The sequence below is a fragment of the Pelobates fuscus genome, chromosome 4 (assembly GCF_036172605.1).
Source record: "Pelobates fuscus isolate aPelFus1 chromosome 4, aPelFus1.pri, whole genome shotgun sequence".
Classification (NCBI taxonomy): Eukaryota; Metazoa; Chordata; class Amphibia; order Anura; family Pelobatidae; genus Pelobates; species Pelobates fuscus.
Genome location: NC_086320.1, coordinates 307,578,737 through 307,595,564, shown reverse-complemented (window position 1 = coordinate 307,595,564; position 16,828 = coordinate 307,578,737). Strand labels below are relative to the sequence as shown.

Here is a 16,828-nt window from a genome sequence, read left to right as displayed (position 1 = left end):
ACGCATCCCGAACTCGTTTCACGTTTCATTGCTGAAACCACTCATATGTAACAGATTTTCCTCCACAATAGCCCCTCCTCGCTCCGTTCAGGTGGAGGGTCAGGAGGAGTATGAGGTTAACTCTATTATTGATTCTCGAATCTCCCGGGGGAGAGTACAATATCTGGTTGATTGGAAGGGATATGGTCCTGAGGAGAGGAGTTGGGTACCTCAGGAGGATGTTCATGCTTCCCATCTCGTCCCGGTTCATTCCGCCCGGTGGGCGTATCTGAGAGGGGGGGTACTGTCAGGGTACCTGTGGTCTCTACCTCCGAAAGAGGTAGAGACTTAGCTGTTCCTCCATCCAGACGGTCTGATGGCTCCCTTCCCCGCGGTCTATCCGGTCATGCTAGGCCGGCCGCGAGGGAGTGACTGCCTTTTACAGCATCTAGGCAGGAAGTAGTCATCAGGACACTCCCCCGGAACAACCTGTCAGTCAATTGCTGCAGGACCAATCAGGACGCCTTGGAGGCGTGGTTACTGCTCTGAACAGGGTATTTAACAGAGCTTCTTTCATTAGCTCATTGCCCTGTCGTGGTTCTAGCTTGTTCTAGTCACTCAGTGCTTGTGTATTCTATTATCCCTTTTGGTTTTGACCCGGCTTGTTTACCTTACTCTGCTTATCTCTGTTACCCTTGATTCGGCTTGTCTCTCGCTTACCTGTCTTCTGTTACCCTCGACCTCGGCTTGTCTTTGACCATTCTATACTGTACTACTTACGTTAGTCCGGCCATTCTAAGGTCCGGTATACGTATCTGGCTACTGTTTGTACTCTGCGTGTTGGATCCCTGTCCCGATCCTGACAAAGACTTGGGGAGAGTCTGATGGCGGTAGGCAGGCTGTTGAAAGGGAGCTGCCCGCTAGAAGTCCTGCAAGCATGTGTTGGCTGTACGGGTTCGAGCAGCAGACAGGAGAAGGTCACAGGCAGAGTGGAGAGAACGAGAAGGGACTTACCTATTGATCTGTGAAGAGATAAGAGGGGCTAGAATTGGTCAGTGCTTTATATGTATGGGTTAGTACTTTGAATTGACTCCTATAGGATACAGGAAGCCAATGTAAGAACTGACAAAGGGGTGAGGTGTGAGAGGACCGACTAGAGAGGAAAATCAGACTGGCGGCAGCATTCATTACAGACTATAGCGGGGCAATACAGACAATAAGGTTCCAAAGAGATGTGATAAAAATAGAGATTAAAAGAGAGACAAGAACTGAGCCTTGAGGACTCCAGTGGGGGGAGATTTCCTAATGGCTGACGTGAGTGAGGTTGAGCAGGAAAAAAAGTTAGGCAGTCGAACCCTCTTTTATTCCACAAAAGATCTATATAGGATATTTTTCAGGAAAAGTGTTAAAGACTTTTCATTTCAGTGAGCTGGAGGTTCAGATCTTTCCATTAACCAACAAAAACAAATGCATTTTGAACTGTGAGTATCTAACCATGATTTAATCTGACTTGTCTTTCCCACTAGGTAATTTGCTTGAAATAATCAAGTGTGTGACAGTAACAAACCATCCCAAGTACCTATTTTGTCTGAGTCCAGTAGCATATAATGAGACATACTTATTCCTTTAATCACAGGCTGCCTTACTTACATGCAACATAGCTATGATCAGTTATTTGTTTGTTTAAATTGATATGTGCCATGTCCCATGCATTGTATTCATCTATATCACCATTTGTCAAAGGCACAATATATCAAAATATTATAAACCAATAATTAACAGATATAGAACTATAATAGTTAGTAGATAAAGATGGTAAATTAATACATATTAACCAAAAGCTCCCTTGCATGTTGATATAGTAGCTCATTACTTTTGAAAAATATAAGTGAAAAATTACCTGAAAATCACGAGTTAATTGTAAGAGTGAATAAAATTAGAATGCCTAAAAATTTAGAAAGTAAAATATGAAAGTAAGATAGCCGCTATAGCTTAAAGGGATACTCCAGGCATCAATACAACTTTAATGCATTTGAAATTTGTATAATATGTATTTTTTTCAAGTTAAAATCTTTATCGTTTTGGGGGGGCGTGGCCGGACATCGAGCGAGATGGACGCACATTAAGTGAGCTCCGCTACCACGGGCTCCAAAAAGCGTCTAAAACACGTTTTTCCAGGTGAATCACCCGACCCAAAACGCTGGAACGATGTCCCAACACAGGACGAAGAAACACACGGAGGCAAAAGAAAAATCAGCCTTCTTTGCGGCCAGAACGCCACAGCATAAAGCCGTCGATCCACAGGCCCAAGATGGCGCCGACCAGGACCACGATACTGTGTGCGACCATACTGTGAGTAAACAAGATGACTGCCCTCTGACCCAGAATCTCTTACAATCCATGCTGGATGCAGCAGTTACCAAAATGCAAGCTACTGTTACAGAAGCCCTAAATGACATCAGGAAAGGCCTCAGAGATCTGGAAGCTCGAGCCTCCCACCTAGAGAGTAATGTAGAAAACCTCACAGGAGCACAAAACAATACTGACACACGCCTTAGCAAAATTGAGGAACAGCTCTATAGACAAGAGACCAAACTAGCTGATGCAGAGGACAGGTCACGACGCAACAATGTACGGTTAAGGGGAGTCCCTGAAGATGTTGCACCGCAAAACTTAACGGCATACGCCGTGGAGTTCTTCCAAGCATTACTTCCAGATATCCCCGCAGACATGTTCTTACTGGACCGCATTCACAGACTCCCCAAGCCACAACATCTGCCTCCTACCACTCCGAGAGATGTCCTCATGAGACTACATTACTACCACGTAAAAGATCAAATACTACGGGCACACCGTACCAAACGTGACTTACCCACTCAATTCAAAGACATCCTCATGTTCATGGACTTATCGGCAGAGACACTACGCCGCAGGCGGGCCTTTAAAACCATAGCAGACACGCTGAGACACCATCATGTACCTTACCGCTGGGGTTACCCAACCAAACTACTCATATCGAAAGGGGGAAAACTCATCTCGGCGACCACACCAGCAGAAGGTATGGACCTCCTGCAACAATGGGGTATGACCCGGAATACGCAGCCGGACCCCAAGAACCCCGGAAAACCTCTACCCGAGGAATGGCGACCTCAGAAGACGAGACGCACTTCTCCGAGAGACGAATGAGCACGTACAGCGTGATACAGCAAGTTCTAAACATGTTTAATATGTTACTTACCTGTTATATATTTGGTTATATTACGATAAGAACGCACTAATAATTGCTTACTAACACCCTGATAATGTGCCCCTGAGAACCTCCCTCTGGAGACGGGAGTGGCATTAAGTGCGGAAACTTATAGGGCCTTACCTAATACTCTTCCCTACTCCCCACCGACTACCGACCCCTAAGGTCACATGCCGCTACTGAGCAGGCCCTATACTGCCCATAAAGAAGCTGATCGTTCCATCTGCAGCATGTTACCCACATACATGGGCGAGGTGCACCCGACTCATGTTGGGCCCGCATGTTGGGCCTCTACTTGCCCCGAACCGATCACAACACCCCCACTTAGGAAGTGCCATAGTCAAGGCACATACCTCTAAATTCACCATTGTATGATACTTTATTTGTTCATTGCTTGTTTGTTTGATTTTCTTAAGTTGATTTTTAATTTTGAATGTTATATTGTACACCTGGTTGCAAACACCATCCGCTACACCACGGACACCCTCTGACTGACCCACACAGTCTCCCACACCAGACACACCGATAGGCCCCCCGACCCTACAGGACAGAACCGCCTCCCCTCCTACCACTACGACAAACATCCACAACATACAACCAACTGATAGTAGGCACATACACAGCATACAACTCCCACGAAAAATGAAGATAATTACCCACAACGTCAGGGGTCTGAATTCGCCCACCAAGCGACATACCCTCCTCAAAGAACTCAACAACACACACGCAGACATTGTCTGCTTGCAAGAGACCCACTTTAAACAGGACTCAAAACCCATCCTAGGTCTCAAAAACTTCCCACACCAGTACCACGCTACTGCTCTGAACAAAAGCAAAGGAGTGACGATTCTGCTGAGCCACACTCTAGACTTTGACCTAATCTCCATCGACTCTGACCCAAAGGGCAGATATCTCATTTTAATATGCACTTTGAACAACGCCACATATACAATAGTGAACTCTTACTCCCCAAACGACAACCAGAAGGCCTATTTGGCCTTCCTCTTAGATAAGATAGAGAAGCTCCAAACAGGCACAACGGTCATCTGCGGTGATTTTAACCACATCCTAGACCCTAATGCGGATTCTACAGCCCGACACTCAGCGAAACGCAGAAAAACACTGCAATTCCCTAAACAAGCTTCTGTCAGCGCACGGTCTCTATGATGTATGGAGAACCCTACACCCTAACGAGAACGAATATACCCATTACTCCCAAGTCCATAATACCTACTCCCGGATAGACGGGTTTCTCCTACGCAACGTGCACCTGCAGCAAATAAAGACATGTGACATAGAAACATCCACGATATCGGACCATAATCCAGTATCATTAATACTCGCAGATACATATCCATTTAAAAACCGTAGCCCATGGAGACTAAACGAGCACCTCCTTAACGATCCCTCCTTCCTAGAAAAAATGAAGACCGAAATGACTCTATACTTCACAACCAATAGCCTTTCTGGCCCGACTCCCACCACTCTGTGGCTAGCCCACAAAGCAGTCATCCGAGGTACCCTGATAAGCAGAGCAGCATATATTAAGAAAACTACCAACACCACATTGCTCACACTCCTCAAAAGAGTTCAAGACCTACATAGAACAAATCAAGCAAACCCCACGAAGACACTCCAACAGCAAATACAAAACACGCAAAATGAAATTAACGACATACATCTCCGCAAAGCAACTACAGCATTAAAGAAACTTAAGGCCACATCCTACTCGATGGGCAATAAGGCTACGAAGCTACTAGCGCTAAGGCTAAGGGATAAACAAGCACAATCAAGAACTCAATTCCTAAATACACAATCCGGACTAAAAGTGATGCAGCCCGCTCAGATATGTAATGAGTTTGCCCACTACTACAGCTCTCTCTATAACCTGAAAGACGACCCTAACTCCCCCCGACCCACACCGGCGTCCATAAGGAATTACCTCAATAAACTCGCACTTCCCACTATTAACACACACCAGGCAACACAACTCACTGCCCCAATCACCACAGAGGAAGTGCTTCGCCATATAGATGCAATGCCCAGAGGTAAAGCACCAGGCCCGGATGGGTACACTAACACATATTACAAAGCATTCAAAGAGGTGCTAGCCCCTCCTCTCACCCAATTTTTCAATGAAGCTACTAAACAGAGCTCTTTCCCCACTGAATTCTTGTCGGCTCATGTAATCACAATACCCAAACCAGGGAAACCCCCAACCATATGCCAAAACTTCAGGCCAATCTCGCTGCTAAATGCAGACGCTAAGCTTTATGCAAAAATCCATGCCGACCGTCTCAAAACAATACTACCCTCCCTTATCCATACAGACCAGGTGGGCTTTGTGGCAGGCAGACAGGGCCCAGAAAACACCAGAAAGGTCCTTGACATACACCACCTCCTAAAACGGACCAAACAAGAGAGCATTATGCTCTCGCTAGACGCCGAAAAGGCGTTTGATCGCCTAAACTGGCACTTCCTGCACGAAGCCCTGACCCAATATGGCTTTCCACCACCCTTTCTGGCTGTCATTCATGCCCTATACAGCAACCCCACAGCGACAGTTCTGACTTCAGGGTTATGCTCTCAACCCTTCCCGATAACCAACGGCACCCGCCAAGGATGCCCCCTGTCTCCCCTCCTATATGTCCTAGCTCTAGAACTCCTAGCAATAGCCGTCCGCAACAATAACAACATACACGGGGTACCACTTGGTCAAAAGGAGTACAAACTCAATCTATTTGCGGACGACATATTACTCACACTCACCCAACCACTCATTTCTCTCCCATCATTACACAAAGAATTACACACATACAGCCAACAATCCTACTACAGACTTAACATCACCAAGACACAAGCGATGTGCATCAATGTACCCAAAGTCACTGAAAACGGCCTGAAAGCGGCCCACAATTATGACTGGAGAGCTGATCATCTCACATTCCTAGACATCAGAATAACCAACAAACCCATTGACCTTTTCACAGCGAACTATACAAAACTATTAAAGGAAATTGAAAAGCAACTAAGTAGTTGGAAAAACCTATTCCTATCATGGATCGGTAAGATTGCTGCCATCAAAATGACAATACTTCCCAAAATACTGTATCTTTTCCGGTCCCTGCAAATCAAGATCCCGCAGAGCTACTTGATGAGTCTGCAAGCAATCCTCCTGCGTTTCTGTTGGGGTGGAAAACACCCCAGGGTTCCTAAAGCCCTGCTCTTCAGACACATAAAACAAGGTGGAATGGGATTTCCTAACCTAAAACTATACTACTCCGCAGCTCTACTCACGAATGTCATCACCGCACATACATCGATTCCACCTCCACAATGGGTAGAAATAGAAAACCAATTCTGTACCAACAAAAACCTATCCTCCACCCTATGGACTCCCAAACATGCAAGAATGAGAGCCATGGATATGTTGCCCCCCACCAAACTCTTACTATCCACATGGGACAACTGCAGGGGAAAGTTATGCTCGGCTCACCCATGGGCACTAGCTGCCCCAATCCAAACTCTACATCACTGTAATGGCACATTTCCGCACCAAAAATGGGAAGAGAAGGGCATCACACATATATACCACCTCTACACGTCAGACGGCCTGAAACACTTCCCAGACCTTCAATCTGAGTTTATGCTCCCGTTGACCTACACATTTGCTTACATACAATTAAAAGCCCTGCTGCAAGACAACTTGGTCTATGACAGAAGACAGACGCTACGAACCACAGTGACGAGGTTCGAAATGCAATGCATGTCAGCATCACCCCCGAAAAAAGCGCTATCCATATGCTATGACAGCCTAGCAAACCCCAAAACAGAAGACACTTGGAAATTCATGAACGACTGGCAGGAAGACCTCCAAGAAATAATCTCCCCACGAGAATGGAAGAGAATCTTCACGGCACACGAGGGTCTGTCCTCCTGTGCAACCCACCTCGAAACGACACGCAAGCTACTATACAGGTGGTACCTGGTGCCCTCCCGTTTACGCACCATGTACCCCGAAACAACAGACGTCTGTTGGCGTTGCAATTCGCATAGAGGCACAATGTTGCATATGTGGTGGACCTGCAACACTGTAAACGAACTTTGGAAAACAACGGAAAACATGATACAAGAAACTACAGAATGTACCCTGCCCCACGACCCGAAAACAATCCTCTGACGATCATTCCCTGATACCATCCCCAAACCACCAAAAAAAATGATATACCTCATATTGAGTACAGTCTCTACTCTTATAGCCAGAAACTGGAAGACCTCCACTCTTCCCTCAATCCAGGAAATTACGGCTTTGATGTCAACGACAGTGGACTATGAACTCCACATGTGGAACCAACTGAAAATTGGGAAACTGAGCCCCACCATTGCCGAGATGTGGCGCACCTACTTAGCGAACAGGAGCCACTCCACAAGCCACTCAGCCTAATGCGAAAAGAGGCTAACATAAGTCAAGACTCACGCAACCTCCACCACTAAGAGCAGGAGAGCCTGCTCTCCACTAATACGCTACACTATCACACCACACGACTACAATGACCCTAGACTAATCCCAACCCTCAGACGACCCCGACAAAGACGGTATACACCAGAACCGTGACCAATACCCTCACCAGGTTCTCTACCCTTATTCTCCCTTCCCCTTCCCCCTCCTCCCAACCCTCAGCTACGAACTTGGAATAGGAGGTGACAGCATGCACCTGACCCATAGACCTTTGCACAACGACATACGTTTGTGAAACGAGAGAGACACCTCAAACAGGTATCTTTCAAGAGCCAGTTCATATAGACATGGAACATCACGTCTCCCACTGAACTAGAACCAAGCGAGAACACCATATACATGGTTCTGACATATCACTATCAACGGGACCTAGTCGAAGGACATACAACACACTAACACATACTGGAACAAATACTAGTTCAACATCATTCCCCTAAGTGGAACTTACCACACACACCTTCGTTCAAATCGAACAGTTAAAACACACTACAGGTTATAATGTGTATTGGATCGACACCCTACGTATGTAAACTATGCAGTGCAATGAAGTTAACTGTGTCATGTCAAACAAACCCTTTTGACCCCCCTCCCCGCTTCCTTTCTGTATCCCTATACTATTTGAAAACAATAAAGAATACGTTATAAAAAAAAAATCTTTATCGTTTTTGCATTTCAAAAAATGTGTTGCAGAATGCTGCACCATAAGTCCACCTCTTTGACCATGCCTCTCACGCCACAAAAATAGGAAGAAGAAACCGTCAGTGGCAGAAGGACAGATGCCAATGCACACAGGGTGCCAGACTCCTGGTACAACTGGATCTCAACCGGAAATGGCAATAGTGTGTGTCTTGTGTGTGTTTATCTTTCTAAGTTCCAATGTGAGAGGTGCTCACCCTCTAAAATACAAAAGGGGGTTTCAGAGTTGTACCCCTGTGGACAGCAATAAATAGTCTGTAGATGATTCTATTGGAGTTGGAAACAGACTGATAGGGTACTATGAAAAGGGGCTCACCCCTGAAATGTCTGTATCAGCAGAACATACAATATGAGTAACTGAGGGCTCACCCCAGGAGGTGTGTCTACAGGGGACACCTACAATAACAGTGATAAGGCACAATATTTCTTTATGGCAGCAATGAATCCTTACACACAATATTTCAGATAGATAGATAGATAGATAGATAGATAGATAGATAGATAGATAGATAGATAGATAGATAGATAGATAGATAGATAGATAGATAGATAGATAGATAGATAGATAGATAGATAGATAGATAGATAGATAGGGCATCCATCCTTATATTCCTTGTACTGTAAGTTTACATGTTGGTATAACAGAATAGATAACATATACTTGTATGAAGGTACCTTGAAAAGTAGTCCAGATAGGCATAGAAATAGGTCCTAAAGTGTAGGGGAGTTCCAGATTGCGTGATTGTTTTCTGAAATGCAGACCATGATGGCCGCCATGAATCTCGCAGTATTCGTAAGATCAAGGAAGGACAGTACCTGCAAAAAAAAAGGGGGGATAAAAGTTAAGACAGGTGGAGGACTAGATAAAATAGAAGGAAAACAATCAAATCAATCAATAAAGTAAGTCACAAAGACAAAATAGTTGACCTGTGCACAGCAGGAGCAGCAAAGAAAGAGGAGGTGCTTAGGCTGGCAGGGTTTTATATGCATGTTATCTTTTTTTCTGGTTTATTGTTCTTGTTATGATCTGTGCTGATGGAGTTCAGTAAAAAGTTATGCAAAACATGAAGCCTCCTGTCATGTGGTAAAATGTATATTCTTGGGCTATGGTATTTATATAGACAAAATGTTATCCTTTATGTGACACAAACAGAGGTCCCAATTTCATAAGCTTTATGAAATCAAGGTGTGTTAGTGTGAATATTAGGGAATTCAAAGTGATTTAAACTTTTTGGCCAAAACAGCTTAAAGGGTCACTATAGGGTCAGGAACACAAACATGTATTCCTGACCCTATAGTGTTAAAACCACCATCTAGCCCCTCATGCCTCCATAAATATAGCCAAATCTTACGGTGTTCAAGCCTTAAGCTGTAACTCTGCATGCTGTTTGCCTCAGAAAAACAAGCTGTCTGCTGACATCATCAGAAGTGATGACCTGATCCAATCACAATGCTTCCCCATAGGATTGGCTGAGACTGACAAGGAGGCAGATCAGGGGCAGAGCCAGCATGATTCAAATACAGCCCTGGCCAATCAGCATCTCCTCAGAGATGAATTGAATCAATGAATCTCTATGAGGAAAGTTCAGTGTCTGCATGCAGAGGCTATGATTTCAATTGACCTGTTTTGCGTAAAATGTGAAATTCACTTTGTGCTCCTGACAATTTACTTTTTACTGAACCCAGGAGTCATATTTTTTTTTTTTATTCTTTATTTTTGTAGTGCATTTGAGAAAACAACGCGCATGGGGTACCCCGACGGCAATCCACATGCTTTTTCCAAACAATTATAACAGTAAGGGTATGTTAGTAATTGCACAATTTTATAGTTAGTATGCGGTTTGTCAAGATCATTCACGATAGATTAGTATCTATTAAGCGTAAGGTAGAGAGATATTACATGGGTGGGTCAGGGAGAATAGGCAAAACATTAATAGGCTTGCTTAGGTAAGTAAGTGTTGAGTACTATGCTAGACAATACGTGAAAGTAGTTACTTATGTAATTGCTGTTCGCCAGGAGTCATATTTATCATGACAGCTGCACTTTAAGGATTAAATCTATTTGGGCATTTTATAAAATGCTTATTGAGCTACGAGGGTTTTTTTAATGAAATTCCAACACAGGCAGACAATATACATAATAGGTAGCAACTGCTTTGTCTCATGTACGTGCCAATTTATGGCAAAATGTGTCAAAGGAGTGAAAACCCAAGCAACATATGCTGTCATATTTTCATTTCACCATTTTTCACAACTAATAGCTGAAAGCAAAAGGAATGTTTTTGCCATATGCTCAGTAGATGCATATGGTAGGTATCTCATGAATGTTTTGCAGATTACTGCACCCTTAGCTATACTCCTTTCTCATAACTCCCTAATTCTAAATACAGCTCAGCCTCTGCAGGAGCTTATGGAGGCACAGGAGAAGGCGACTGGTGCCCAGTGGACCCCAGGTAACTTGTCAAACAATTTCCAAGTCGTTTGAACACTTATCCTGGGCTGGTGCCAGGGCACTCCTGGCACCACAATCACTACAGCGGGCTGGGAGTAATCCTATAAAGTGTTGTTTTTCATAAAGATAGCGTCCTCCATGAACTACAATTGCTGTGTTAGAACTCAGTCAAAAGATATAAGAAAAGTTGTTATGGTGCCAGGAGGCCTACGGGCACACTCTTACCTTAAGGGGTTAAACTATTCTCGAGCGGCTTGACCTCAAAGTGTGCCTCCAGTGCCAAGCTGTAGGTCCCCCCCAGGTGGCACCCAGTTTCTAAATCTCAGACAGAGGCGCCGCTGAATAACAGATCAAGCGTTTGAGAAAGGTTTATCCCGTTCAGGTAAGAGTGCGCCAGGGGCCTATTGGCACCATAACAACTTCATTTAGATGTCTCTTTAACATTTGTATATCTGCTGTACCCCAGGCCTGGCCTTCACATCACCTTAAAGGACCACATACTCGTTTTCCTGGCACTATAGTGCCCTGAGGGTGCCCCCACCCTCAGGGTCCCCCTCCCGCCGGGCTCTGGGGAGAGGAAGGGGTTAAACTTACCTCTTTCTCCAGCGCCGGGCGGGGAGCTCTCCTCCTTCTCTTCGGCTGAATGTGCATGCGCAGCATGAGCCACACGCGCATTCAGCCAGTCCATAGGAAAGCATTCACAATGATTTTCACAGTGAGAAGCCCTCTAGCGGCTGTCAATGAGACAGAGACTAGAGGCTGGATTACCCCAAATATAAACTGTTTATAAAAAAAAAAAAGGGTTAATCCTAGCTGGACCAGGCACCCAGACCACCTCATTAAACTGAAGTGGTCTGGGTGCCTATAGTGGTCCTTTAAGGGGTCTTTGCAATATATAAGTTGCTAAGGCTTGTAGTGTCATAGATAGTATGTCCATCCTCATCTGATATACATCCCTATAAAATCATGGCAGGTCAGACCCTGGCTTCATTGTGTGCACACTGCCAGTGACAGCCAGTGAGGGGGGAGGGTGCAGACACTGCAGTGAGCCAGCACTGGCGCCATCCCCCATTCTGGCTGGAGACCCAAGAGTGCTGCTGGGGTCGGGCACCGCCTTTGTGACGTCACGGGACCTGACAACTCGCTGGCTGGCGAGGCTGGTCCTGCCGTGACGTCACCGAACTGCATTGTCTGCGTCACAGCAGTAGCAGCAGCAGCAGCAGGAACAGCCCAACCCGGGGCGGCCAGTGAGTGAGGCGAACAATAACCCCGAGCATCCACTGCAGACCCTGTGTGGCCTTCCTTCCCTCTCCTCCCTCCCTCTCTCTCAGTCTGCCTGCCTGTGTCACAGCCTCCATGAGCAGCATGTAAACAATGCACACCTAGCCCGGCACCGAGCAGCCAGCCAGCCGCCCCACATCTCAGGGACCGGGGGGGATCGCCGACACAGGGGGCCGCCGCCGCCCGCAGACATGGATTTCCAGCAGCTGGCGGACGTGGCGGACAAGTGGTGCTCCAACACCCCCTTCGACCTGATCGCCACCGAGGAGACCGAGCGCAGGATGGATTTCTACGCCGACCCCGGGGTGTCCTTCTACGTGCTGTGTCCGGACAACGGCTGCGGGGACAGCTTTGTGAGTGATGGGGGATGATGGGAGCCGGGAAGGGGATAATGGGGAGCCGGGAGGGGGATAATGGGGCCCCTGGGAGCCGGATGGGGTGATGATGCGGCCCCTGGGAGCCTGGTGGGGTGAGGTGGTGATGGTACCAATACGAGCTGGGTGGGTGTGGTGATGGGGCCCCTGGGTGCCAAGAGGGTTAATAGGGCCCTGAGAGCATGCAAACCGGCCTCCATTATGGTCACCCACCTTCATACCCAGTGCCAGTGAGGGATGGCCTCTGGTACCCCCAGCAGCCTGGCAGAGCCTCGTGGGAACTGTAGTCCACACCTGGTGGAGTGCCAGAGATGGCCCTCTCCGTGCTGGTGGCAGGGATGGCCACAAAGGCTGGTCTCCAGCTCTTATAGAACATCAAATCTCTGCATGTTATGACAGCCAGTGTTGCAGAGCCTTATGGGAGTTTTAGTTCTTCAAAAGTAGAGCACATACTCTTTGTTCACCCCTGGTGGAAGCAATACAGGCCTTGGTACTGGCATCACTGTCATACCCATGTGTTCATGTGCACTACAGATAAACGGGGCCCTGTCTTGGTTCCACCCTGCCCTATAGTTGCCAGTGGTACCAAGCTGTGAAATATTTGTGGATTTTTATTTTTACTGTGTTTACATTATTTTTTTAAAATATATATATTCTAACTGAGCAAAAAGAACAAAAGGATCCATTCTTAAAAAGCACTAATACACAATTTGAAATCACTTAAATATATTTTTAATATTTTGCTTTTACATCTAAAATAGTGGTGGTGGTGGTGGTGGTGTTTTTTTAAATTATCAATGAACCTAAAAGTGGGTGACAATGCTAACTTGTACCCAAGGCATCAGTAGAAGTCAGCATAAAACTGGTTATCCACTTATCCTGAGAGTGAGCTGTACTGCATTAATCAAATTGTAAGCCAAAATAGCAAAGATGTAAAAATAACAGAATAGGAATATTTTTCTACACATATATATATATATATATATATATATATATATATATATATATATATATATATATATATATATATATAGCCTAAAATTTACATTTTCCTTCACAGTTTAATATATAATCGTTAGCATGACCTGCAAATAGATTGAAGCACCTGCATGCCAACATGCATATCAGCAGTGCGCTAAAGGAAGTCTGAATAACACAGAATATTTATACCAATATTTCCTTTATTTACAGAAAGGTTTAGATTAGCGCTTGTGTTAAATACACACCATAAAATAGCAGTAGAAGTGTGGATTGTGTTTGAAAATAGTGACACCAATGTTACCTACAGATCCCTGGTTGCATAATCAGATTTATGAATAGTAGATTATAGATGATCACGTGCAGCCCTGCATTATGGATTGCTATTCATGCATTATTAGCATCCTATTATGGAATGTTAACCTTACATGCAGAGTGTATGTATACATGTGGGTGTAGGGCTAGTGTAAAAATGTAATTTCAGTCAACACATTAATTTGCTAAAGTACATTATTTTACAAAACCGCATAACTACTATGTGTGCATGTGGACATTACAAATCACAAAGAACCATAGCCATGCTAGCCAGTAGTACTGACCCAACCAGGTTTATTCAGATACAGCTTTATCTTTACGGCAGAGGTAAGCAACTTTTCGTTAGTGCTATGCTGTTTGCGGTATTGTGGTGCTGTGTATATTTGTGGACAGCCTGTGTATTTTGTATGTTCGTTTGGATGTTTTCAATGGTGTGTACATTTATACGTACAAATATTTAATATAAAAAAAAAGTTATTAATAAAGGTTTTACTATTGACCAGAGTGGGAGAATGGAGTCATTATGATACCTGCTGGTCTTGTGGGAGAAGTCTGTGATCTTGCACCTCCAGCAGGTTTATATGGTCAGTGAGTCAGATATTTCCATGGTAACCCACAGGAAAGCTCAGAATCACTAATATCTAGCACGCCGTCATTGGTTGCCAGGTCTCGTGTATTACTACCTAGTGGTGAGTTGATAACTGGTTTTCAGAATACAGGCTAAGAGGTGAATTGGAATAAAAATTTTTGGGTGGGGGAGGGGGACTTAAATTGTCTTAAACGAACACTCCAAGCACCATAACTGCTACAGTCTTCTGTAGTGGTTATAGTGCCAGGAGTTCCCTGATACATTCTAGTCAATGTCACTAATGGAGCTAGTCTTCATGGCTGGATGCATAAGTTCCACATATTCGGTAGTTTCTCAGGGAAGGTGTGGATTTTTATTCCATTCCATGACCTGGGCATGCTATATTCAGTTATTTATATGTCTAGTGAGAAGTAATGAGATATTTGAAATTTTGCAGTTGTTGCCGGTTCTAAGCCAGATATAAGTTGGCGTGCTGCAGCGGTCGGTTTTGGATTTAAAAAGTTCTGCGCAAGCGCAGCATGTCATGCTCTCAGACCTTACTTCCTCGAGTAACAGAGCTGGTGATTGGAAGGACTAAGGTAAAATCATGTGTTACAAGGTCATGAATGACCTTTTCCCTGGAAGGCCAATTTATGGCATATACAAATTTTTCACCAAATCTTTGCTGCAATGATTCATTTGACACAAGGTGCTCAATCCACTCAATAGAGATGTGGCCGACAGTATTGGCACCCTTTTACTTTTTATGAAAAAAATACAATTTTCTTAGCACTAAGCAAACATTGACAAATGTATTTGTTATCCACCCTTCCTTATTTCAAATATAATAGAACAGAAACTTCCCTTTTAATTTAAGACTTCACATATTACTTTAAACAGTAAAACAAATGAAAATGGCACCGAAAAAAATATTGGTGTTCTTAAAGGGACACTATAGTATTTGTCCTTGTGAGTATAATCATTCCCTTCAAGCTTTTTGCTGTAAAACACTATTTTTTTTTTCAGAGAAAATTGAGTAATTACAGCCAGTGCTGTATTTGCCACGAGGAATGTTTCTCTGTGTGTGTGTGTGTGGGAGCCTGTGTGTCTGAGTGATTGTTTGTGTCTGTCAGTGGATGGTTGTCAGTCAGTGAGTGGGTGTCTCAGTGATTGTGTCAAGTCAGTGTGTGTGTGTGTGAGTGTATCTGAGAGTGTGTCTGTCAGTCAAAGTGTCTGTTACTTCTAACAGGAAGAGGTGTGGCCTTGACAGGAAGGGGTGGGGGAAATTTATATTTGGGGTTGCCCGAGTTCCATCATGCCTAGGGCAGCACAGATACAAAATACACCACTGATTACAGCCTATCTATACCTCCACTAGTCACTCCTCATATGGCTACTACAGGTGCTTCCTGTGGCAGTACTGCACAGTGTGACTAAAATTCAGTGTCTCCACCCTCTGCATGGAGACACTGAACTTTACTCATAGAGATGCATTGATTCATTGCAGCTCTATGGTGAGCTGCTGATTTGCCACGGCTGTGCTTTACTTTTGCTGGCTCTGCCCCTGATCTGCCTCCTTGGTAGTCTCAGCCAATCCAATGCTTTCCTATGTGAAAGTACTGTGATTGGCTGAAAGGATCACTTCTGATGATGGCAGCTAAGCAGGCAGATCAGGGGCAGAACCAGCAGCAGCAGACTGGAACAAAATTTATATTTAACTATATTTACGGGGGGCAGGGCGGCTAGATGGTGGTTTTAACGCTATAGTGTCAGGAATACATGTTTGTGTTCCTTTATCCCAATATTTCATTGCACAGCATTGGGAGACAATAACTGCAATCAATCTTACCCGAACAACAGGTGCCTACTCTGCCCAAATACAGTGTCTGGGTGGAGAATAGAGGTGGAGGGAGTTCTAATCTTCATAATCTTACAGTTCTTTTCCTTTGAGTGCCCTGCGGTGATGCCAGGTTATGATGTCATTTGGGACCCGCCATCACTAAACAGCATGCAAGTGAGCAGTGCTGGAAAAGCAGAAGAGTACACAAGTCTCACCCTGGACCTCAGGAGAAAGATCCTAACTGGACACCAGGGAAAGGCTCCACTCCAGCTCTCTCAAAGGCAGCGGGACTGGGTGGACTGAAATAAAAATAATAACAAAATAATAGAATGTGTATGTCAAATCAGTGGGAGTGTGTGTCTGTCAGTGAGTGTGTCCTCTGTGTGTGTGCGCATGCCAGTGTCTTCTATGTGTTAATCAGGGCTTGACAAATTTGCTTGGAATCTAGGAGCCAGCTCGAAAAATTAGGAGCCAGAGAAATAAATGCCAACAATACAATTCTTAAAGGGACACTATAGTCACCAGAACCAGTACAGCTTAATGTAGTTGTTCTGAAGTCTATATCCTGTCCCTGAACAC

General features: G+C 44.7%; 1 protein-coding gene across 1 annotated transcript in view; it reads left to right on the top strand.

The window, feature by feature from the left end:
- Positions 1-11,949: 11,949 nt before the first annotated feature.
- Positions 11,950-16,828, top strand: part of MTURN (maturin, neural progenitor differentiation regulator homolog) — a 32,063-nt gene continuing 27,184 nt past the window's right edge. The window contains exon 1 of the mRNA XM_063452285.1: positions 11,950-12,527. Coding sequence (XP_063308355.1) covers positions 12,366-12,527 — 162 coding nt within the window. The 5' untranslated portion in view covers positions 11,950-12,365. The remainder of the gene's footprint in view (positions 12,528-16,828) is intronic.